Source organism: Argiope bruennichi, chromosome 9 (assembly GCF_947563725.1).
Source record: "Argiope bruennichi chromosome 9, qqArgBrue1.1, whole genome shotgun sequence".
Lineage (NCBI taxonomy): Eukaryota > Metazoa > Arthropoda > Arachnida > Araneae > Araneidae > Argiope > Argiope bruennichi.
Genome location: NC_079159.1, coordinates 87,934,975 through 87,960,854, shown reverse-complemented (window position 1 = coordinate 87,960,854; position 25,880 = coordinate 87,934,975). Strand labels below are relative to the sequence as shown.

At 29.3% G+C, this 25,880-nt stretch overlaps 1 protein-coding gene across 5 annotated transcripts in view; it reads right to left on the bottom strand.

The window, feature by feature from the left end:
* Positions 1-438: 438 nt before the first annotated feature.
* Positions 439-25,880, bottom strand: part of LOC129983970 (tumor protein D52-like) — a 39,863-nt gene continuing 14,421 nt past the window's right edge. Inside the window, exons 1-6 of one of the 5 annotated variants that reach the window (XM_056093702.1) lie at positions 14,722-15,478; positions 12,732-12,862; positions 11,365-11,513; positions 10,446-10,547; positions 2,601-2,661; positions 439-1,175 (exon numbers count right to left, since the gene is read on the bottom strand). In XM_056093702.1, the coding sequence (XP_055949677.1) occupies positions 1,152-1,175; positions 2,601-2,661; positions 10,446-10,547; positions 11,365-11,513; positions 12,732-12,862; positions 14,722-14,923 (669 nt within the window). In that variant the 5' untranslated portion in view covers positions 14,924-15,478 and the 3' untranslated portion in view covers positions 439-1,151. The other 4 variants (XR_008785465.1, XR_008785464.1, XM_056093701.1 and 1 more) reach the window with 4 other exon arrangements.

The following is a 25,880-nucleotide window of genomic DNA, read 5'->3' as shown; positions in this document are numbered from 1 at the left end:
TTGACTTTTTATGCTTGATTCATGTTATATGCAGATGTTTATTAGGCATCTTCCTATATAGTAAGTTAGCATGGTTATAGTCAAATAAAATCTTAAAAATTACTTCATTAAATAAAATAATGAAAATTCTTGAGCACAAACACTGAATTTATCTTTTTCAAAAGGGAAAAATCAATTGTTACATAAATATATCCTGGTTGTTTCAATATACAGGCTAGCCACAGGATACTTCCCATATATGTACCTTTATTTCACAAAGTTTAAAAAGTTAACTTTTCATAAATTCACTAACAGATTCATTAACACAATCAAATTTCATAAAGACAAAACTTCAAAATTTTTAGAGAATATTTTATTTTTATTTTTTTAAAGATGAATGACATTCAAATAGAGAAATACAGAAGTAACAACACATTGGAAATAAGTCATGAGAAAAATGTAAAAATCTCATGTATGAAAATAATTTCACTTACACAACAAAATTCTCAACGGAAGCAAGAATTTTATATTTCAATAATAGAAAAGTTATTTCTGTATTTATTAAAAGAATTTTATTCCACCAAATTATGATACAATAAGAATATTGGTTCTACCAACTTCATAAAACTTTAACAAGAACATAGTTTAATGGCAAGAAAATGAGAATCTTTAAAAACCTTTTATAGTTAATATATTTAAAATTAACATTTTCACAGCAACACTGAATTTGAACATATTACAAACAAAAAAATTTATACCAATGGTTTAATAAATGTCAACTCAAAATTTCTTTTAAGAATATATGATTTATACTTCTGCTTTTACATTTAAATGGTTAAACCAATAGATACCTTAAGGAATATAAAACGTTTTAATAAAATTTATATTAAGCTTTAATTAGAAAGAATATAAAATAATTGAACATTTTAGGAGATCTGCAAAATTTATAAATTAAGGCACATTATAGAATTTTTTTACTAATTGCGAATGCTACAAAATGTTATATATTTATATATTAAAAATAGTTAACCTTGCAGTTGGCGATATTCAAAGATACAATATATAATATTTTATCACATTTTTAATAAATCTATATCAAATGTAAACAAACATTTTTTGTATCAAATTTTATATAAATTTAACATTTTCTTTTTATAATTATAAAATAAAGCCTATTGATGCTCGGTTGGAGTTTCCTGAAAAAAGGGAAATAGGAACTGTAAAATTAGCTCATTGAAAAGACTAATTCTATAGATATTTTATATTAAAAACACAATACCAGATAGAAAGATGTATAGCAAAGAATAATATAAAATTTCCAGGACCCAGTTATCAAAAGAGAAAAATTTTTACAATAAAACATATACAAAAATGTTTTGGGAAAAATTTCAAAAAGCCACAGGAATTACCAAAATTTGTAAACAAATGAAAATTCATAAAAGATCTTTAGGGACCATTTTGGTAATATCTATAAAAGTGGCATTTTTTTCCCATAAAAAATATAATCCAAGAAAACCAGATTTTATAGTCTACATACTATTAACAGTATACTTCCACATAGGAACAACAGTTAAAAAGACAGTGAATATATTAGCAGAAGTTAAATAAGTATCACAAAAACCATGAAATGCTTTAAAGAAATCTAAAGCATTCATAATTATACAAGTATCAGTATCTTCCCAATTAGTGCATGATCATTTAAGAGATTGAGAAAAGTTCAAGTTTATGATTTTTCAGCTGGAATTTGGCTTCCATTCGAATTCTCTACGAGTGGTTCGCCCTTATTTCCACTAGCGTCAGTCTGGCCTACACTGGATCCACTAACTTTAGTCTAAAAAATTTACAGTTCAGATTTTAAATTGTTTTCCAGGATAAACAATATTTTATAAATTGCTTGAAAGCACAGAAACCAAATTCAAACTTCCATAAAAAGATTTTTTACAAATCAAGAATTCATTGGTAATAATATTTGAAAAATGCAATACTGATGCAATATTTGAACATACTTGATATAAAAGCAGTACAGACTTGGTAAAAAGTTACTGGATAAAATAAAATACAATACACACAGCAAACTTGCAACTGGCTTATAATAAAATTCATAAGCAATTCTGGAAGAACTTTAAAAAATAATAAATAATATTTTAGCTTTTGTTTATAAAATTGTTTAAGGATTATTGAACACACATGCACTTGATCTGAATCTAAAATTAACAGTAAGCATTATTTTGAGACTATTTCAAACAAAGCAAACTATTTCAAACTTTTTTTCAACTTCAAGCAATAAATATATCTAAAAAGGCATTGTATTATTTTCATGTATAGTCTAGAAGGGGTTTCAAAATAAGTACTTTTTCAATCTACATGCTTGATGTTTTTCAGTATTAAGAATTATATTTATAACAGAAACATGTTCCATTCAAGGAGGTTAGAAAAACAACAAATAGATGTAATACTGGTTAGAACAAGACAGTTTCACAACAAATAGACATGCATGACAATTTTTACAAATATTACTCAAAAATGCACATACACAAAAGAGGAGGTTTTACCATCACCCACACAAATAGCTTAGGTATTCACATTGGAGGTTATTAGTTAGGTGCTCCAGGGGTATTTACCTTGACATTGGTGTAGGCTGAGCCAACTTTCTCTTCCAGCGACTTGAAAGCTTGAGATTGCCTGTAACACAACAAGCAGGGTTATAATTAGAAACATATTATATATATTATAAAAAAAAAGGAACCAAGAAAACTGTTTCTGTGAAATCTTTGCCATATAATTATATTACATAATATAACATATAGTTTGGTTAATGCTTAATACAAGTTAGTATTTGCTGAAAAATGGATCAGAGCAGGGTTTATATACAGTTGACAAAATGTTTATTTGTACACTTCAATTTTGGAATATTATAGCAAAATAAAATAAGGTAACTAAGTTAAAATTGCAGAAATATATTCTAGTGAGGTAAAATAATAATAAAATATTAACAAAAACACAATCATATAAACTTTAGTTGATTAATGAATAAAACTTTATAAAAACTATACAAAAAGAGTATTTGTACACTTACTTAGTGACAAATTTTAAACATAATTATATTTTATAGTAATTTAATACTTTCTATGCATTCCATTGGCTTTTACAATTACTTCAAGACGTCTTGGCATTGATTCTATTAACGTTTTGGTGGTTTATTAATCTATTTCTTCTTAAGCTTCCATGAGTGCTTCTTTCAAACTATTTTTACTTGTAATATTTTTTTTCGGACTTGAGCATCCAAAAGGATCCACAAATTTTCAATTGGATTTATATCCGGGGATTGTGGTGGAGTTTCAAGACGTCTTGGCGCATTATAAAGCAACCATGTTTTAGTAACTATCGCAGTGTGTTTTGGATCGTTATCTTGTTGGAATAAGAAAGTTTCACCGATACCCAATTTTCTAGCACTGTCTAATAAGTTATGCCGCAACACATCAATGTAACCTAAAGCTGCCATTTTTGTGTCAATAAAGTGTAATTTTCCAACACCGACATGAGCTACACAGCCCCAAATCATCACATTTCCACCACCATGTTTCAGGGTCTGAAGTTCATTTTTACTATCAAGGGCTGTTTTATTTTTTCACCAGATTTTTCGGATACTAGAGAGTGAAAAAATTTCAAACTTACTCTTATCTGAAAAAATAACCTTTTTCCAGAAGTCCACCAGTTTGTCTTTGTATTTCATACCAAATTCTAGACGCTTTTTTTCTATTTACTTTAGAGATCATTGGTTTTTTTCTCGGAGTTCTGGTTTTTAAACCAGCACTATGTAACACATTTCTTATTGTTTGAGCGGTCACTCTAATGTTAGAAGATGTGAGAAGGTCATCTGCAATTTTCTGAGCAGAAATTTGTGGTTTTCTAATAGCTGCTTTAACGATACTTCATTTATTTCTTGAAGTTAATTTACTCGGGCCGCCTGGCCTGCGTTCATTTTCAACGCGTCCAGTATTTTTATATTTTATTACGATGTAACCAATAGTTGTAAAGGGTAATTTAACCATCTTTTGAATTTCGCGATGAGATTTTCCACTTTTATTAAGGTTAACAATATGATATCTCATGTCTAAAGAGACTTCCTTTGATTTCGTGGCCATCTCTCAACTTTTCTCTGCGAGTGACCTTCACTGTTAAAAAAGATAACCTTCAAGGTTTAAAAAATACAATCTATCCAAAAAATTAACTATAATGTGAAAAATTACATGAAATGATAGTAATACTTACCGGATATATAGGTGTACAAATATACTTTTTGCAAGAAATTTTCCAGGTTTGTAAGATTTAGATTTTATTTTCAACTATTTCAAAATATTTTTTTCATTTACTTAGAAATAAACAACAAACTCACGCTCACACGTCATAATGAATAAAATAGCTGCTTATATGTTTCTAAAACTTAAAAAAAAATTGGTGTACAAATAATCATTTTGCCTACTGTATATATCAGCAAATTTTATTGGGGATTATCCTCAAAAATGAGGATCCAGTACAGCAGTTGGTTAAGTCATCCGTATAGGTTGATTAACTGTATGGAATTGGCCAACTCCATTGCAACGACAGGATATACTTCTCATGAGAGGGGTTGTATCTTGCCTACTTGTGATGAGCCATTAGGACTCAACCCTTAGTTCTTTTAGAATGCTAGCATGATGATGTGCATCATTCAGTTTACCCTGATTTCTTTCACAAGTATGGGGATATATTATATATTAAATTGTGATTATACTTCAGCACATCATTAAGACAATAACATGGTTGACAATAACCATTAACATGGTTCAAGGCAGATTGGATTTACTTATGCAAAAGACAAGTTTGATTAAGATGTGTCAATAATATAATTCATGGATATTTCTAAAAATACATCATCTGTATATAGATACCATATAATAACCTTTATAAGCTTCTAACAGACATGTATTTAAATCTAAGCAAGGTGATGAATCATTAGACTATAAATTCACAAAATCAATACAATAAAATCAGCTATTTATCGTGCATTTAAATGAACTGCACTCGTTAAAATGTAATTTATTAAAAAAGGATATTTAATCTTCAGATGAACCAATTATCTGCTTAGACAATATTTAGTTCTGATAATTATATAGAATATGATAAAATACTTCCTTAAATAGCACTTTTTGAAGTAATATAATAGAAATATACTCTTCATACCTATATAAATTTTATGTTTAAATTTTTTTACCCCACTACATGAATAAATTCAACCAAGTTTCACAAACAGAGATATGAATAATATTTCACAACAATAGAAGTTGTATTATGATTACAGAAAAACGAATTTTTTTGGTCAACATAAATTCTTCTCATTATCCAAATTTGACTTTTTTAGAAATGCATTTTTGTCCTGTACATCCTGAATAAATACTGAAATATGAAAATTTTTCTTCAATTTCTACAATCATCTCAGCATTATTATTTTACACATATGCACAATCCCACCGGGAGGCATCTCAGAAATAAGGTTGAGAAGCTTCTGGTATGGTGGTTGGTTCTCACCACCCTAGAGGGTACAGAAATGTTGGGGGTCAGCTACCACCTGTCAATGACAGGACATGCTTCCCAAGGAAAGGGTTGAACCATGGCTAGTGATGGTCTTGGGACTCAACAATAGTCCCCACCAGTGTTTTTGCGGTGGTCCGGTTATTCAAATTAAATCTGAATGCCTTTATTAAGCGTGGATGGAATATCCCATGTGGTTATGCACACAATACAAGGTATCCACTTTTAATTTAGCACCACAACTAATTTCAACATTTTTTAATTTAAACATTTTTAACTAGAAAGATACTCTAAATATCATAAAAAATTATATTTTGTGTCATTTGAATCAACAGAAAAACTGCTGGAAAGATTATGAAATTTTATATTTTTATGTGGTTTTCCATTAGCATATTTAATATATTCTTGGCATAGTAGCATTTCAAGCAAAAGAGTTGTACTCTTTGGAACAAAACTAACAGTATCATGAAGCGTTCAATTTTTTTTTTTAATTCAAGTCAGCTAAAGGAAGCACCATGCATTGATTGGCAGATTTTCCACAAAATGGCTACTGTATTGATTTAAAATAGTTTTATTACTTTACATAATTATTTTATCAAAATTTCAAATTAAATCTACACACTAATTCTGAATTCTGACTATATATATATATATATATATATATATATATATATATATATATATATATATATATATATATATATATGATATTTTAACTTTAATTTTCAAGGTTTTATCTTAATTTAGCCCATAGTAAGTTCATTCTCTTATTTCGTGATCCAATTCCATTTTCTCTACTTAATTCAAGAGAAGCTTTATAAAATTACTGAATCGGCTAAACGCCGACACTTTCACACGCTCATTGTGAAGGGGTAGAAAACTGTCCAGTAAGCACATTCTTTTTAAAAGATCCCTGTGTTTCCCTTACTTGTGATTGACATGTGTCAGAAATCCCTATCAGAATCTTAATAATATATTGGCACTATAAAGAAATATTTTCCCTATCAAAATATCAGTTAATATAAGACGAGGGATAATTTATTTTGTTCCTTCTTCCCCACTTCTGCTTTTTGTGCCTCACTGTGGCAGACGCACAATGTCCGTGTCTTTGCTTGTAAATAATTATGCTTTTCCGATGGATTAAAAAGAATTTAAAAACGTAAAAAGTCTTTTCACTGTCTTCAAAACTGCATCCTGCTTCATATAAAATAGAGCTTATATATATATATATGCATTATAAGAGGAAACACTTTAACATTACCCATGGTGGTTATAACAGAATAACAAACACCACTAGCTTTTATCAGTGGAAAAAGCAAATTCCTTTTGCTGTTCCTTTTTGTAAGTTATTTGAAACAATAGTACATTAATTGAATAATTATATTTACATATAGAAATAATTTTTTCTCTATTACTAACTAGAATTTAGTAAAACAAATTCTACAACAAAAATAAGAAAAAAAGGATAACTGATCACTTCCTTATGCTCTCTAATTTAATGTTACTAAAATTTAAGAGCTTGAATGAAATGAAATAGAAAGTAACATTCTTGCTATTAAAATACAAACCATTTAATGATTACTTAACAAAACCATTGCAAAGCTCCCCCATCGAAATTCATATATTTACGCTCCCATTTCTGCAGATTTTTCAACCATCAGTTCTATTTTTTTCTTCTTCTTTCGCAAGAATTTAAAACGCAAAGCTGCTTTGCATTTGTTACGCCCCCCCCCCCGAAATTTTTTCTACTTTTCTAAATCTTCATAATACTTCATATATGCTAATTTAGTATACTGAGTAAATCTCTTGAGATCCGAACATTTTAGATACCTTCATAAAAGTTTATGACAACATACACAGTTCTAAATTAAATAATCTTCATTCAAATGTTTTAACAAACATATCGTTATTGATATTAAATCCATTTTTCCCAGTTGCATTGACATGTGACAATACAAGAATTATTTTTACAATTTCCTGAAAGTCGGAAAATTCTTTGGGCCTTCTAAACAAATTTCTTCATTAGATCAAGCTGTTCGTTGTGTTTTTTTTAATCAAGGTTTTCAGTTTTTTTCAGGAAAATTTCAAACTGAATCTTTACACATTCTGACATGTAATGGAAATTTGTTCTTTGAAATAAAAAAAGCAAATCAACCATACACTTTTCACATAATACAGCATTGTTTTTCAATAAATATGGATTGAAACAAAATGCAGTTTTTAAAACAGCCATATTTTTGGTGATATACTCCATTTTTTTTTGTAATATTCATAAATATAAGTGCTCTTTGCCAGGATTAGTAGATCCACTAGTATTCCAGTAGCTGTAGTCACTATTTCAATATTAGTATTTTTTTTTTTTTTTCAGTCTTGGAAATTGAATTGATCTATGCAGAAGAAAAAAGATGAACTTCTATAATTTAACAGTCATGAATGGTGATTAGTTCTTAGAACTATGGCTACGATCTTTTATTCTTGCAATGATTAAAAAAAATGGAAATTTTTTCAGATTTAAAAAAAAAAAAAAAAAAAAAAAAAACTAAGATATCTAAAATTCCCTGGTTTTTCCAGATTTTTAAGGAAAATTTTAAAATTCCAAGCATTTACTTCGTTTCATATATGATTCCTAAATTCCCTGTGTTTTTTTAATTTCTCCAGTGTTGTGGCAACCCTTTTTCACTGTGACTTTAACATCCCAATCGCATGAGCAATTATTTTCCCCACAGAATCAAAATACTGAGTAAGTTCAAAGCATCTTTTTTAAAACCATGTAAGATCGAAATATGTTCTTACACCCACTTTTTTTTTTCTTTTTATTTAGTTCACTGCATAGTTCTCATCATGGTCTCAATTTCTCTCAAATTTCAACAAAAAATAAAAATCTTTTTAAAATTTTGAAAAATGAAAAAAATATTAAGGAACATTACAGCCATTCCTTCAAAGAATGTTGTATACATACTCTGCTCTGTATATACAACATTTAACTATCTTATTCGATTTTTTTGTCTTCTTCAGGTATTGTAAAGTTGAATTGTGTATATCAGAATGAATATGAAGGGTCACACATTTACATTATTTTAAAAAAGATTTACACCATGCTAAAATTATATGTATATAAATGAAATAAATTGCAAGAAAAAAAAAGTTTTCATGGGCAAAACTAGAATAAAAAAATAAAGACATTTTCTTAGAGAAAATTATAATTCAAATAATGTTTATTTGTTCTTTTAACATTTGAGGATTATGTGTAGTTTATCTTTGTTAAATATGCTCCTCAAATTTGTTAAAGGTGTTTTCTAAGTTTAGATTTCAACAGATCAAGTTAATAAAGGATTTAAATCAGATGCAGAATAAACAGGTATTATTCATTTAAGTGCGCAATAAGAAGGGGAGGAAAAAGTTATGGAATTTGGTATTTTCAGTTAAAATGGTAAGTACTTTCAGAAGAATACATTAGTATTTATATTTTAAACAGAGTTAACCTCATAACTGACAAATGGAAACTTATAATAGAAATGATTAAATTAGATAATTCTGGATAAATAGTACAATTATGGATCAAATAATTCTTTTGTAAGTCATTTAACAAAATGTAAAAATGAATATAGGTTAGAAATTTAGCATATTTTACACCATTTGTTGCCATCCCTAATAAGTTTTAAATTTCCTGTTTATTTTCACTTTAGAGTTTGCGTTGCATCTTATTCCAGCTTGGAATCTGACAATCCGGTTTTGATATAAGTAGAATATGCTGCATTTGTTTTAAGAAAAGAATTTTGTACATTACGTTATTTTCCTCTCTTTGATGTACGGATCATTTGATCAATTTAAGTCTACTTCATCTGTAAATACTCTGATCAGTTTCTATAACATCATTATGTAAATACCCTCATGAAATTCTCTGTCTTGTATTGTGCATAAATAAACTGATTTCAAAACAACAGTAGAGTTCCGAGTCATAACACCATTATTAGAACAGCATTATACATAATTTCAAATTAATACAAATTTAAATTTTGCGAAGCAGTTCCCTAATGTTAATAGAAAACATAGGAAACAAGAAATGCATATTTTGTAACAAATATATTTCATAAAATTAAGCATTAAAACAAATTTTTGTGGGTTGAAAATTCAATCCATAAAAATCTAGACAGAATCCATATAAAACTATAATTATATTTATGAAAGTTTGAATAATATTATTAAGCAATCAATTTATTCTATGTTTCGTTTCAATGTTTAAAGGTGTTTAAAGACATCTAGCAATGTATAAGGTAAATTCTATACATATATTTTACATACAATAAAATTTTAACAGAAAGCTTGTTAAATGTAATGAGGCAAAATCTGACAAATTATTTGACTCATTTAAGCAATGATGAATTTTATTTGCAAAGTTTTCCTCTCCTTATCCATTTTATTTAGAAAACAAATCCATTAAAAAAAACTGAAAAAAGTAATAATCTGTGAATTTCACAATAAAAAAAGTATAAATACTATGATAATTACAATTTTAATAGTAATTTATTACAATGACTACAGGAAAGGTCAAAGTCACAGTCTTTTGTCAATTATTTTTTTTCTCATATGATTGCTTTACAAGTTAAAAACACTTGTAAGTATAAAGAAATGTCATGCATTAACATGTTTTTTTTCTTCATTGTATCCATATGAAATTATTAGTAAAGATTAAGCTCAATTACAAAAAAGTAGTGCAATCAAAAATCTAAGAATCAACTTCTGCCTTGAAATACTTGACGATTCAACATAATTTTTTTTTTTTTTTTTTTTTACAATGAACTTTTTATCTACCATTTATTCTATCTTTAAATGATATGGGTAAAGCAGTATATGTTGAAGTAAAAGAATTTCTTAGCAGTAACATATATGCTTACTTGACTTCTTCAAACTTTTTGCTAACAGTTGCGCCAATAGTACCCAAAGCCTCAGTAGTTTTCTCAGATGCAGTTTTCAAAGTCTGACTCGTCTTCTGATAGCTGTAAAATTTTGGAAAAATATATATTAACTATGAAAAATTATTTTTTAATATTTAATTAAATTACACAGAATAATTAATTTGCTTAGTTTAGTAATGAATAATTTTTTTTCATTAAGAAATTAAGCAAATTTATTTAGAATACTATTTATAGATATATTTCTTTAATGACACAAGGGCATATATACATGCCTATCATGCCTGATATACAAAGCATTCTATTTGCAATAGGTGATATTTTAAAAGTGCACCATTGAAGCATTCCTTTATATTAAAAATAGAATTAAGTGACAAGTATTTCAAGCAATGAAATTCTGAAACTTATTTGATGTTTTTTAATATATTTGTCTTTAAATACACAGAGTTAAATATATTACATTTTCTGATTTTTTTAATAGAGCCTCTAATTCATTCCTAACGAAAATTACTTAGTATTGAATAATCATAATGAGGCAAAATAATTTAATAATTTCAACTTTTTGTATTAGATAAAATTATTACAATACATGATTAAAACATTTATAAGGAGATGAAGAATTTAATCCAAGTAATTAATATGTATTAAAATGGCTGTTCTTGAATGAGATACAAGACAAAACAAAGAAATTTTATATATCTCTATCTAAAAGATTTGCTGGATTAACAATAACAACATCTTAAGTCTATTTTTAAACAAATGGCTTTGTGTGTCAAGCTTTTTTTTTTTTAAATCTTTATGGGAAAAAAGACAAAATGAAAAAATTTTTTGTACATATTTTGCACTCTATTAATTAGTTTTTATGAGAAAAAAATTAATTGATCAGAAAAGTAACACTTACGCAGTTGACTCCTGAATGTTGCGAATGCCTTGCTCCATGTCTTCTTTGAATTCCTTCCAAACTGTGATGCCAAGCTTTCTTTTGAGCTCTTGCATATGTCTGATTTTCGATGAAAGTACTTGTCTCAGAGTATTTATTTCATCCTCTGTCTATAAACACAAAAGACAATAAAATAAATCAAAGATTAAAAAACAATAGATTCGTCATTTTGAATGGCCCTATTTATAAAAGTTTGATATATAAATATCTGTATGAAACATTTATGTGCTTATTTTTGAAAATGATTCATTACATGTAATAATAGATATAGCTCCCTTCATCTATTTATAAATGGAAAAAAAAAAAAAAAAAAAAAAAGCCATGTTTATATTTGTCAATTAATAAAGCAAAAGTCACATTCATATTTCTACGTTAAATATAGTAAACAATTTTTAGTTTTTTAAGTCAGCTTTTCTTGGAATATTTTTAATATTTAAGAAACCTGTGCAGAGATAGCTATTTTTTACACTGATCTTTTTAAAAACGACTTTATTGAATTAAATTCACTAATAATATTAATTACAATATTTTTTCACTTGAACACTAAAAAAAATTATAAAAATTATTAAAACAACCAAAATGATCTAAATGTTTTTTAAAAAATTAAATTTAATTTACAAAGCAGTTTGGCAAAAATTTAATTTAGAGAATTTTTAAGATGCCTTTTTCCATGATCAAAATTCAAATTACTGTGCTCTTACTGACAAAGCCATAATAGAAAAAAAGAAAGGTGATAATCAGGCTTAAAGACTTTATGGAATTTATAAACAGGAATCCTGCTTCCCCTTTTATTAGCAGTGGAACTAAAGCAATTGATATTTGAGCATTTTAATAAGGCTTGAAAGACTAGAGTCCATTTTGTCTCATGAATTAAAGTAACAGTAATATTAAATATAAGGCTTGTAAAAGAGTTTTCTTTTATATAATTTTAACAATATTTATTAAAACAAACAAACAAACAAAAAAAAAACAGTTTGATACTGCAAGTTAAGCTTCACAGAAGCTTTAAAAAAAAAAAATCAAAATTATCCTTTTAATGTCTTTTTTTTTTAATTATAAGGTAGTACTTTGATGATTTATTTAGAGAAAAGGAGGAAGTGTTTTAAGTACCAAATAAACATAATAGATGCCAACACTTAATTTGCTTTTGTTCCTCTTGCAGATTTATTTACAAATTATCATTTTATAAAGAAAAATTGTTTGTGCTCCTGAAAGATTTAAAATAGAAATCTGAGAAATTATTGTAATTAAATTAATTCAAATTGATGCAATATAATTAATTCAGCTCAATTTTAATGGAAAATACATAATAACAGAATGTAACATACTTTAGCAAGTTCTCGAGTCCATTCATCTTGAAGTTTAGCCTTGGCCTCAGGAGTCAGTTGAGACATGTCATGGACTCCACTGTCAGGAGACATAGAGAATGCTGCTTCCTCAGAAGTGTCATAGAATGAATCTGAAATAAAATGTATCTAATGATAGCTAAGCAAATTACTGATGATATTTTAGAACATGACCTTGCGTGAAGACATTTTTATAAAACAAGCGATTTTGTTTTGGCATTTGAATAAAAAAAATTAATACCATTATGTAGGAATTTTTAATTCTCTATTAATGACACCATTTTGAAGCAAAGAGTTTGCAATCCTATATATGATCGTATTTTTTTTTCCTTTCAATTTTCTAGTATTCATGTAAGTCGGAAATAAAAAAAAGAATTAATGATAAACTAAATGTAACTCTTCCATAATATTTTTGTATACTTAATGAAAAGTTTCAAAGCAAGATATATACAGATTATTATTAACCATTAGCCATTATTAACAATTCTGACAGAAGAGCTCATTATTACTTGATCTCGTTTAACACCAAAAATGTCCATCTGCAATTCTACAAAATGAACAAACATATAGAATATTAATCATATAATGAAAACAATACAAAAAGAAATTTTTGATCTAAAAGGACAATAACCTGCTCTTCAAATTTCAGACCATATCAACACCAGAACTTTCCATCCATGATAGACTTAACTTGCATTAATTCTAAATGCATGGCAGATTCTTTTTAGTATTTTGAATCTATAATCCTCTGACTAATGTCTCAGCAAGGCATTCTGGCTCATTCCTTTGATACATAGTTCCAAGCTTTGAAAATGATCCATTAATAAAATCAATCATAAAATTTGAAATAATTTTATTCAAAATTATCTTTTTACTTGCTTTTATAAATCGTATTTAATTTTTTATTTTCACTAAGAAAATGTTTAAATTTGTTACAACAATACTGTCAATATTTATAACTCTGACGTTTTGAAAGCAAATGATAATTTTATGATAAAGTAATCAAATCAATGCGGATCTGACAAATTTTGCATAAACTTTTTTTTTTTTTTTTTTTTTTTTTTGTAATTCACTTCACATATTTTAGAAAAATAAGTATAAAAAGAAGGTTAAATTATCCTTCCACTGTTTAATATTCATTTCTGATCTTTTTTAAAAATCTGATAAATATTTTTTGCCAAGCAATTAATAAGAACTTAAAAATAATTAAGGAAAATTGCATATCAAATTATCTTGTGATCGATCACGTGTACACATGAAAATCTAAAACTTATCAATAGGATTCCAAATAAACTAAGAAATAAATTAGCACAATAAGAAAAAAAAAATATTTTTAGAAGACTTTAATTTTTAATAATGAAAAATAAAGTCGTAAATATTAGAGAAAAAATTATTAAATATAAATGAAAACTATATAAGAGTTTAAATATTTAAATGTCAATAACAAAACTTGCAACTAAATGAATCAAGAATCATTCAATTATCAGATGCATTTTACTATTTATATTTGATTTAACAAGATATTACATTAGTTCAATATGCAAGCTATAAGCTTAATTCTGCATACTTAATACACAGAAAACAGGAATTAAAAAACGGCAACTCGTATCCACTTACTAAACTTTAATAAATACAAATTTAAACTAATCATTTTAAATTCATTTCAAAATAATCATTCTTCTGATTTAATTCTAAAAATTGTAATAAAATTGAGCAAAACTTTAAACTTTCACCCATAAGTTATTAACGAGTTGCATCTGTTGATTTTTTACTAAGTATTTTGCACACAATTCTATTTCTCATTAAAAAGAAATGAATATCATATAGCATGGCTTAATTATCATTTTTAGAAAATATCAAATATCAAGGGCATGATTAGAGATATGAGAGCAAATTAAACTCTAAAGCATATTTAAATGTGCATAGGCAGAATTTCAGTGAAAAATAAATAAAAGTAAAACTTCTCAGATACCAAAGTCTTCCATCTCTTGTGCAGCAGCAATTCTGCTAAATCTTTGGTACTTTGCATTTTCATGATCTGCGCCAAAATATATTCCATTCCAAAATGACGAATTCTTCCCTTTTCCAACATGGTCTGAAAATTCAAAATCCGGCATATACAAGTCTTCTTCCAAACTTGTTTCGAGGGATGAGTTCGCGTTAGGGTCGTGCATGGTTACACCAGGGACTTAAAACACACAAAGAATATTTAGAAGAACACAACGTCAGATGAAGTATACACAAGTGGTCTTTGCACATTTTTTCACTCAACTACAAGAGTCAAATAATCGCATGGAAATCCAAATTAACTATGAATACAATAAGGTTTTGAAGTGGTGATGAGAAATATTCAGAAAACCAGAATCACATGGTACGCGGAATCAACAAGAACTGCCAACTGGGAAGTGATTACAAACCAATACGTAGATGGCCTACATTCGTTGGTCCACTTTGACAGGTTCCATTGGAATATATTCCACGTTGACAGTTCCCTCAGCATGGAATTGGTTGAAAACGAAATTAGGAGGAACACCGAAGAACATCAACACGGCGATCGAGATGTCAAAACAAAAGTCGATGACACGTCTGGTCCGAATGGTGGGTGGATGCCAAAAGGAAGACAGCAGAGCACGGGACATACCATCCGAATATTCTTCCCCGATCATTAAAGTAAACCTGTTCGCTTAGTCACCACCGAGTGGTGCTGCAACAGGTATACAGACTGCGAACGACCTTTCTTCGTTCTACGACTTCTTCACGCTCCCGTTGCGCAAGAATGATCGGCTAAAGCGGCTTTTGTAAAGCAGCTGAGCAAAAAGAGCGGTAAAATTCGCCCACTTGAAGTTCCTCGTTGATCTGTTTGTACAGAATAAAAAGCCATCCAGTCAGAACTCTCACGTTATCGATGCTCTCGAAAGGTAAAGTAAAAATGCATCTATCTGACGTGGCAGTAATGTTTTGGACAATATAACTGATTTAAGAGTTTTTTTTTTTCTTCTTTAATGAAATCTTATCAGTATTACGAATTAAAAATGTTGAGTTAAAAAAATGCGTGGTAAAAAAAAAAAAAAAAAAATCAACGCATTAAAAGATATTTCCCAAACTTTCTATTAATAGCATTTTAAACAGAAATTAAGGTCGAAGAAATCAGAATATTGGTTAAGTTAAAAAAAAAAAATGATTTCTATTAAATCATGTAATCAGTAAGATGACAAAATTATTTGCTTAGAACAATGGTTTTTTTTTAATCATTAAAAAAAATTCTGGGAATTTTGCACCAAATGTTGTTTATCTTAAACATGTGACGAGATAAACAGTGATTTATTTCCATGAACGTTAACAAAAGAAACCTCAAAAAGACATGAGGATATAAATATTTTCTAATAATTGCAACTTTTTAGGAATTTTTACGCTCTCCAATTCTATCTAATAATTGTCACAATTAAAGAGATATCAAGTTTTGCAATATAAAAGAAGAAATTTCCTTTTTTCTGTGATAGATTAACAAAACAACAGAATTTAGATAATCAAAACTTAAAATGATTGTCGAATAAGGAAAGTCTTGCATAAGAAAATATTACATGAAAGCACAAAATATATGTCAGAATTTTTACATATATCTGCCTTTAAGGGAATATTTAAAAAAAAGAAATGCTCATCATTATATATAATTTAATGCAACAATTAAATTATAATCACAAAAACAGAAGAATGATTTGTGGATACATCAATTAAAATTTCGATTTCGTGAAAATTTTGAAAAGCATTTCAGCTTTTATTATAATTAGAGAGCATTAAAAATACAGATTCAAAAAAATTATCAATTTTTAATCAATCAATCAAAATTATCAATTTTTTTTTATTACTATCATTTAACACTTTCGTCTCCTTTTCTGTGACATGATTTAAAGAAGCTGGAGAGGAATTCTTTAACTATTATTATCCCTCATAATTTCAAGGAAACAGCCCAATTTTTATCTGTTATCCAAATTCTTTACACAAACCATGGCGAGTTCTGAACAGAAAACCAAATGGGAATGCAGGTAGCAGGAAAGTGAGAGCGCGAGAACGTATTCTGCACTTATATAGTTTCAGAAAAGAATGTGTCGATAAAACTTTCGGATCCGCGGGAAAAATAAGTTAAGTTACAATGTAGACGGAATTCGAGTGATGAGAATTTTTTTAAATTTTTATTAGAACATGGATTAATTAGGTGCTATTACATATATATTCAAGATCAAATACGTTTCGATCAAAAATATGTTATGAGCAGCTTGGTGTACGACTGAAGGAGGCATTCTCTATTAGACTAATTATAATGACACAATCAGAAGAAAACAATGTAATTATACGATAAAAATTACCCTGTATTAATAGGTAATCACGGCGGAGAAATTTTTTTTTCGCGAGTTCAGGAGATATCATTTCAGCGTAGATGCTCTCACCAATTCAATCAATATTTACTGTAATATGATAAAAAAGGTCTCCGTGAAACTGGTTTATGAATTATTAATAGAATTTGAGCTACATATATAAAAAAATTCCTCTCGGCAAGCTGGAAGGCAGAGGTCGATTCTTTATATCTAAGTTACTATCTGGCAACATAAATTGTTGATGTTAGAAACAGTCAAAATTAGGACTTGAAAATAGCTTTTCAGCCCCTAACTTCCAAGATATACAAAACTTGTTCGTCTTAATGAGGCGCTAATTTGGCTATTTGGATTTATTTTTCTATCTTCAATATTACGAATGTTATAACTAAACGTAAATTTCAGCCCGCATCATTTCCACCCCTTTGGGCTAGATGGCCTATCTATGAATTCATCCAAGATTTTTATATTTCTTATAACATATTGCAAACAAACATAATCCAAACAAACTTTTTCTAGTTATACTGTTTACAAAATAACATGGGCAAAGCGTTATACGTATATATAAACTTTTGAACGAAAGTGGTGCTAGGGATCATGATCGGAAAAGAATTGAGAAAATTTTCCCAAAATCTTGTCATGAAAGCCATTGCAATAGGTAGTCTTCCTATAGGAATTTACCTATAAGCAAAGAAAACGATAAACCAGTTTCTTCATTCTGTTGGAGTCTTTTTGTGAAATAGATTAGCCTTTTTAGGACAATTTTCAGAAATAAATGATTTAATTATTGAAAAGTTGATAATTAATAAAATATTGTTCACAGGCAACAGCATGTAAATTTTCAAACCAGATATAATATTAATGGCACATTTAGCATCGCTCAATATACAGTGTTCTTCGACTTATGCAACAGTAAAATTTTCATTTTTTTCCACATACTGAGAAATAATTATCATTTTAACAATCCGACACGATTTAGTTTGTAAAGAAGTGTTATATAATTCAAGACACTAATAACAGTTTCACACAAAATCTAAAAGCGATGTGCAGCAAGAGTGAATTATATTGTGATAGGGTCTAGAAAATGAAATTGTCTGTACATTTATTCATTTTTTTATTGAATGAATGTACAAAAAATTATATTTTCCAAACTATTCTTACATTTTCTATATTAGTTGAAGTTCTTGTGATTATTATTACTACTTCAACAAGGTGATTGAAAATCACGACTTTTGTAAGCTATAAATCCTCTTCCAGGAAGTGATTAAGAGGAATTCTAGCTTACAATCCTCTCTAACAATAGACAATACACTACTCAAATCAGGCTGCAGCAGAGCGAATTTGGATATTTTGATTGATATAAAGCTGGAAAATGCAATTGAAATCGTTATAAAAATATATGCAACTTTATAGCTAATTTTTTTTGATGAATAAAATTTTAAAGATCCCAACTACAAAAGTGATAAGGCAACAGATACCTTAGTGTGACTACGTTCAAGAATTATTCTTTTTTGTGAAAATATGATTTATTTTTTTAAAATTGAATATTCTTAATGAACATTTTTTACGGAAATGTTTGAATTTTGTTTCCAAGTCCATATCTTGGGAAGTTATACTGATTTTTATATTTGCATTTATAAATGTTTTAATGCCATTTTACATTTTTAAATGCTATTTTCTCAAATTCTAATCTTTGGTAGAATTTTCTTACGAAAAATCGAATAAATTAACATTTAATGTATTTATATTTTTGCTCAAATTTGGTATAATAATTTCTCAATATGTTCTGCAGTTCCTGAACTAGAGAATAAATAATCTGCTTATTTAGAAATATTCTAGAGTTGTTTTAATGCTCCACAATGCTAAAAAAGTCATGTTATTTATCAGTTGAACTCCAATATTTAAAGAATGGACATACAGCTTATTATTTCAGAACTAGTTAATCTATTTCTTAAGCCATTTATAAAATTTTAAAAAAGGTTAACAGTCACCAACCATCAATCATTAACTTTCATTCGCCTTATCTATTGAGGTAAATTAATGAATGTTATTTGAATTGAACCTCTTTTTAAATTTAAAAATTGATTGTCGTTTGAATAGAGACGAAAAGGTACTTCTGCTTTTGTTTGAATAGATAGCGAACAGCAATACCCCAATTTTTCCTCATCACGCGCTTATTTTTCAGTACAGATCTTTTATTCGGAAAAGACTGTTCTCAAAGACAAAATATGATAAACTGATGTTAAAAAAATAGCGTCACAAAATACGAGTAATTTTGATTGAATTTTGACTAGATTCTCCCCCCCCCCCGCCATACACTGCCTTTATTACTTACTTTGCACGACTCTTTGCAAAAAAGTCATAACAAGAATATGATTCATAGAATATGGCAGAGTGCCTTGCTACCATTAATGTAGACATATTTAAAAGGAAAAAAAAAAAAAAGTTCAAGTATTTAAAACAAACATCACTTTGAAACAAACACTGAACCTTTTCCAAATTGCCTTATCTCAGGAACTCTTTCAAAATCCTTCAAGGTCAAGAAATTTAAAAAAAAAATCCCATTAATTTTGAAATGCTTTGTATTAAAGGCTTGGGAAATAACAATAAAGGTGACATTCTTGACTCGAATCCAAAGCAAAAGGTAAGCAAAAAAGATCTGGGCAAACTGATTTAAAAAAAGTAATCATTCCGTTTTGCTATCATTGGCTGATTCCTTAAATTAGATAAACAAAGCATCATAATGCAAATACTTTAAAGCCTTAATTTTTGTATTCTATACTATCTAATTAAATGACCTAGCGTTTTCAGAATGTGTGCATTATTGTTACAACTAAGGATTCATAGAACACTTGAGATATTCTATTATTCGCCATTTTTGTATCGAATTATAGCGCCCATGAATGATTTAATTTCAACTTACGCTTTTAAAAGTTTCGTAATTTGATGCACGAGATTTTTCAAAGCTCAATCCATAAAATTGATATCCCCCCCCCCATTAATTCTGTAAATAAAGATTGCACCGTATTATTGTTCTAATCGTTTGTTTCAAAAAAATAAATGGGTAAAACGACATAATAAAAATGGGAAAGAATTTCAGAACACAGAATTAATGTAAATAAAAACAAGGAAATAAACGCACGGTACTGGCGATTCTTTATACCGGAAGAAACATGTTTTACAAGCGGAATAGTGACGTCATAGAATGAAAATATTCCAAAGAGAAAAACACTAAGTGCGTTTTCTCACTAATTATTCGAGCGAAGTCCAATTTTCTCAAGAAATGAATATTAATTTAGCATTATTTCTACAAAACATTTAACGAATTGTTTTTAATGATAAGAGATTGACTGTCACGTGAAGAAGATACCTTATCTATTCGAGAAATTTATTATCATATGGGATATGCAAAAGAAAAACACCTCTGAATGAAAAACGAAATATGTAGATAAATTCACAATTTTATTATTACTACAAATTTTATGTTTCGGTTTTATGCATGTACTTTGCCGATGACACTTTTCCCATTTTTACTGACGTAAACAGATGACGATACTATTAGATGTAAACATTATTTACTGAATTTGGTTATTTCATGTTGGCAAAATGGAATTTTAGAATCTGTTTTTGAGTCGCTTACTGATGGGTTAGAGCTTTGGAATTATTATTTTTTTTATATTTGAGTATTTTATACGAAAATATACTATTTTAATATCACCAGTTTTAGTTTAGTTTAGTTATACAGTACACTCCCGATTATCCGCGGAATTGGGTGGCGCGGCCGCCGCGGATAACAAAAATCGCGGATAATCCGAAAAAAGCTAAAAACGGGTATAGCAAAAGAGAAAACAGGCATTCCAACTTTGAAAATTCGTTTTATGTACAATAAAACGTAAAATAAACAGCAGGAAATGTTTAACTAAAGATTAATATTTTAGTATATCACTCAAAACTAACCTAAAATGCATTTTGTTAATGAAAACAGAAAAGTGCTTTGTACTTACGAGAGGCGTCAAGGATACATTGAAAAATGAATACATATGTACTGTTTTAATACTGTAATGTATTATGTAATTACAAAAGCATAACTGTAAAACTGCACCTTTTTGAAAAAACCAGACAAAAAAAAAAAAAAAAAAAAAAAAACTTAGTGCGGCAGGCGCGGATAATCGGGAGTCTACTGTATTAACGTCCCGTTTAAAGCAACACTTGGGCTATTTTGGGACGGACCTCGTATTTTTGAACCGCGGTCAGATGACGAGGACGACACCTGAGCAGGCACCCCCCTCTCCACACCACACCAGCGGGCGAACGTTTAGTCATGACGGATTTAACGTGCAACAGACCCCCTTACACGACGGTTCTTCGGTGGAATCGGGTCTCGAACCTGAAACACTCCGATTCCCAAGCCGAGACCTTACCACCAGGAACGTACTGATTAGCTAAATGATTAAATTTTCTTAAAGGATGCAAGTAATGCTACCTCGAAATAAATGTGAAAAAAAAAACACCATGTAAAACATTTATAATGTTTATAATAATGAACCAAACCATGTGACGTTCCAAAGACAAAATGTTCATAGAAGGTTCGGAGAAGACGGCCAATAATAATTTATGTAGGGTTCATTAGTTTTCAATGAAATAAAAATTGGAAAAATCGATAAGTGATTCGGCTGATTCACTGTTTATGTATGAATCGATAAGTGATTGGGTTTCTTTGTTTATGTATTTCGAACAAGGAAACAATTCTTAATGTTTCTTTCGTTTTCTTAATGGTTTTTAAATATATAATTTATAAATTACGCACTAAGAAGATGTAGATAATACAAATGTAAAAATCTTTTTTTTTACTACATTAATAAAGTGTTTCAAAAACTGCTTTTTTTAAATCTGAAAAAATTTCTGTTCGCATATCAAAGTATACGAATCATTTTGGCAGCCATATTTAACGCAGAAAGCAAATTTAGCAAATGCATTTATAAATGCCATCTATGCCAGAGCGAAAACGCCCTGACCACAAAGAATTCTAATTGAGAACTTTGTGCTTCGGAGTACAGTGAAGAAAGCCAAATATGTAGTTCAGACATTCGCTTTCACGATCGATTAAAACCAAAATTTAATACTAAACTATAATTTTAACATTAAATTTCATTTATTTAAGTTGTCGCGGTTCCGAATTATCGCTTTTAAATGCACAGACCCAGAGGCGCTAAACTCGTTGACCTATTTCGTTCAATACTTGAAACGATTCTACATTTTAGAGACAAAACTGTATACCAAATTTTATCCATCTAGCTCCTCACGTTTTGTGTTGTTGTTTCTTATGGCACTTGCCATGGACAAGCCCGCTGTTACAAAGTTAAGCCGATAGGGTGCGTATCTTATTTTTTCAGTGGCGCCATCTAGGGCCAAGTGTACGACTTTGCCACTACATACGTCACAACCCTTTTTACGGGGCGGATTTCTTTCATGTATTTCATTCACTCAACCACAGATCATAATTTAGAACGACCACCCCTGATCCAGTACCCCCAGTGGTATTACTCTCGACATGGACACTTTGTGACCAGGACAGATTTATACGCGAGCCAGCCACCACATACGCGGGGAGTCTTCGGCCGGCAAGGTTCGAACGCGCAACCCAAGGGACGCGAATTCTACACCCTACCAACCAGGCCATCCCGGCCTTTACGTTTTGTTGTTATCGTATTCACTTGCATTCGAATAGAAAGAGAATTTCAAAATTTGAGAAGTTTACATATTTGACGTAAAAGTTACATACCACATTTTATCCACGTAGCATTTTAAAATACTCAATTCAAAATTCCCCTAATAGCGTTTTTCAGTTATCATGTTCATAGATAAAATAAATCCATAAAATATGTCATTGAAATCAAGGAAATTCAAACCTCATTCAACAACATTTCGAGGCTGAATTTTTTGACGATTATCAAGAAATATTGTTCGTTTCAGCATTCTGAGAGATCACTTTTCGACGATTCTATCTCATTAAGGGGAGAGACGCGGAAGGATGAGTGCATTTCTGGAATTCTTCGACCTTGATTTTCGCCCTATTAGATACCTTGTTCAAATTTTTTTTTCACTTGTATGCGGTATCGTATGGTTTCTGGCCGTATTATTTTAATTCAGTTCGCGAGTAATTCGAGTTTATTTTGTTGTTAAATGTAAACATCTCCTCCTTTCATCTTTCCTCTCACCCCTATTTTGAAGAATTAAACCCATCCTTAACGCATGTGCAAAAGCGCGGAGGGTTTTAGAATCCGTTGTCACACAATACAAGAACGTAGTTTAGTTATATTAACGTCCCGTTTAAAGCAACACTAGGGCTATTTTGGGACTGACCTCGTCATTTTGAACCTCTGTCAGATGACGAGGACGACACCTGAGCAGGCACCCCCTCTCCACATCACGCCATACCAGCGGGAGGACGTTTGGTCATGACGAATTTAACGTGCAACAGACCCCCTTACACGACGGTTCTTCGGTGGAATCGGGACTCGAACCTGAAACCCTCCGGTTCAGAAGCTGAGACCTTACCACCAGGCCACCGTGGCCCTAATACAAGAACGTAAGAAGTCAGATTAGTTATTAAGGATATTAACATTTTACTCTTAAACATAACAGACAAACACTAGAGGATAATTATAAGCATAGTAACACGCAGAAGGCAATAGAGTATATATACACATCGTATATATTTATCGATGAACAGATTCAATCAATCGCAAAATATATTTGAAGGATAAATAGCGTAAAAATTCCGTTATTCGCAGCTAATTTTATTACCTTTGTACTAAGTAAGAGTATGCAGCTTAGTAAATCAGAGGATGATAGATAATAAAAAGATTGAATGGTTATCACGCGAATTTAATGCTCCAATTCTGTTCAAAAATAGAACACAGTTTCTTCATCTGTGAACAGAACATCTTTCTTCTCGGAGAACGCAGTTGAAAATGCAGGTCTTTAATAAAAGTATGGCAACATATAAGGATATAAGAGTTCTTTCTTTTTTTCTCCTTACATGATTGATGCAATATTTTCCGAGTTTCTTTATACTCCCTCACTTGCCTGAAAAAAAATTCTATTTAAGGCGAAAACGACAAAGGCAGAAACAGATCATCTTACTTTCTGGTATATGAAGCATAAAGAGAGAATCTTGTTATCGCCCAAACATTCGAATTCGAGATTTTGATACTTCAGACTAGGGATTGCATTACCGGACCAAAAGTTCAATACCGGTATTCGGTATTTTTTAAATCTTAATACCGGTATTAGAAATTTTAGAAAAAGAAAGAAAACACAGGCGTTTCTTTGTTTTATTTGCCAGTTTTGTTAGAGAGTGTAAATATCACAAAAAATAATTTGTAACTTATAAATTATAACAGTATATAATTACAAAAATGTAAAGAAACATCTTATTTATTTAAATCACAAAAAAGTGTAAAAATCACTATTCAGTCTGTGGTACTACTACAACTTTTTGAAATGTGATCTTAAAAAACATAATGCATCCATTGTACTGTCATTAAGCCTGAAAAGTAATTTTGTGTAAAAATGACCAGCTGTCGAAAACGCTCTTTCGGCATCTACGCTAGTGGGTGGTACTGTTAGCAATGCGCGATATACTTTTTCCAAGTATTCACCTCTAAATCCCTCATTTTCAAATAAATCGATTTCTCGTCGGATGGATTTGGATATAGCTGATTTCTTTATTGTATTTTGGTTCGTTGAAATTTTTTTATTTATCGCTCATTCTAATTTTTGTTCAAGAGACAATTCCTTTTCACTATCGACAGTAGTGACATCATAATTTTCGATAATTGAACCGAATTCTTCTGAATGTGGATAGGGTTGTGGGTAAAAAATTTTAAGAAATTTTACTCTAAACTTAATCAGATTTGGTAATTTTCTTTTCTTCTTTTTAATTTTTAAAATCATTATAATTATGTAAATACAGTAAGACATTTTTTATTTCGGTATGCCTTTCTTCTGTGCGATTTTTCAATGTAATATATAATTCTTCAGATAGTGATGTGTGCTGTTCTTTCAGTGACTGCAACATGAAATTTATTGTTGCATTAGCTGTTAATAAATTAGAGTCTCTCCGACACAATGACTCAATAGTCAGTTTTATTGGAAGTAGAGATGATATAGTTCTGGATATTCAGTCGAATTCACTATCTGAAAAATTAATTTACAGGTTTAAGTCGATTATTGCTTTTTGGATTGGATTTCTCAGTTTCAAAAATCGTTCCATCATTAGGAGTAAACTATTCCAACGTGTTTTAGAATCTAATATTAACATATATTCTGTTTCATTTTCAGTTAGTATATATTTTAGTAAAATATCCTTTTTATAGGGGAACGTTTAAATATCTTAACAATTTTTCGAACTTTATAAATTAAAGGAAGCAATTCTTGATGGGTTAATATTTCATCCTCATTAGCAATATCACTCTCACTCTTACTCTCTTCAAAGTTGGAATCCGAAATTTCTATATCCACAATATTTGGATTCTTCTGTTCTTTATTTTTTTGGTATAATACATCTATTACTCCTAATTGAATTCCATGTGCATAGCACAACTCCTGATTTGCACCAATCAACTTTCCAATTCTTTTCATAATTGTTGCTTCATCAGTCGTTAAGGATACAATATTTTCTTTCAGGGATAATCCATGCTTCGCTAATTTAGATTTAAGCAATTAATTAAGCCGTTAATTAGCTAATTAATTTCGC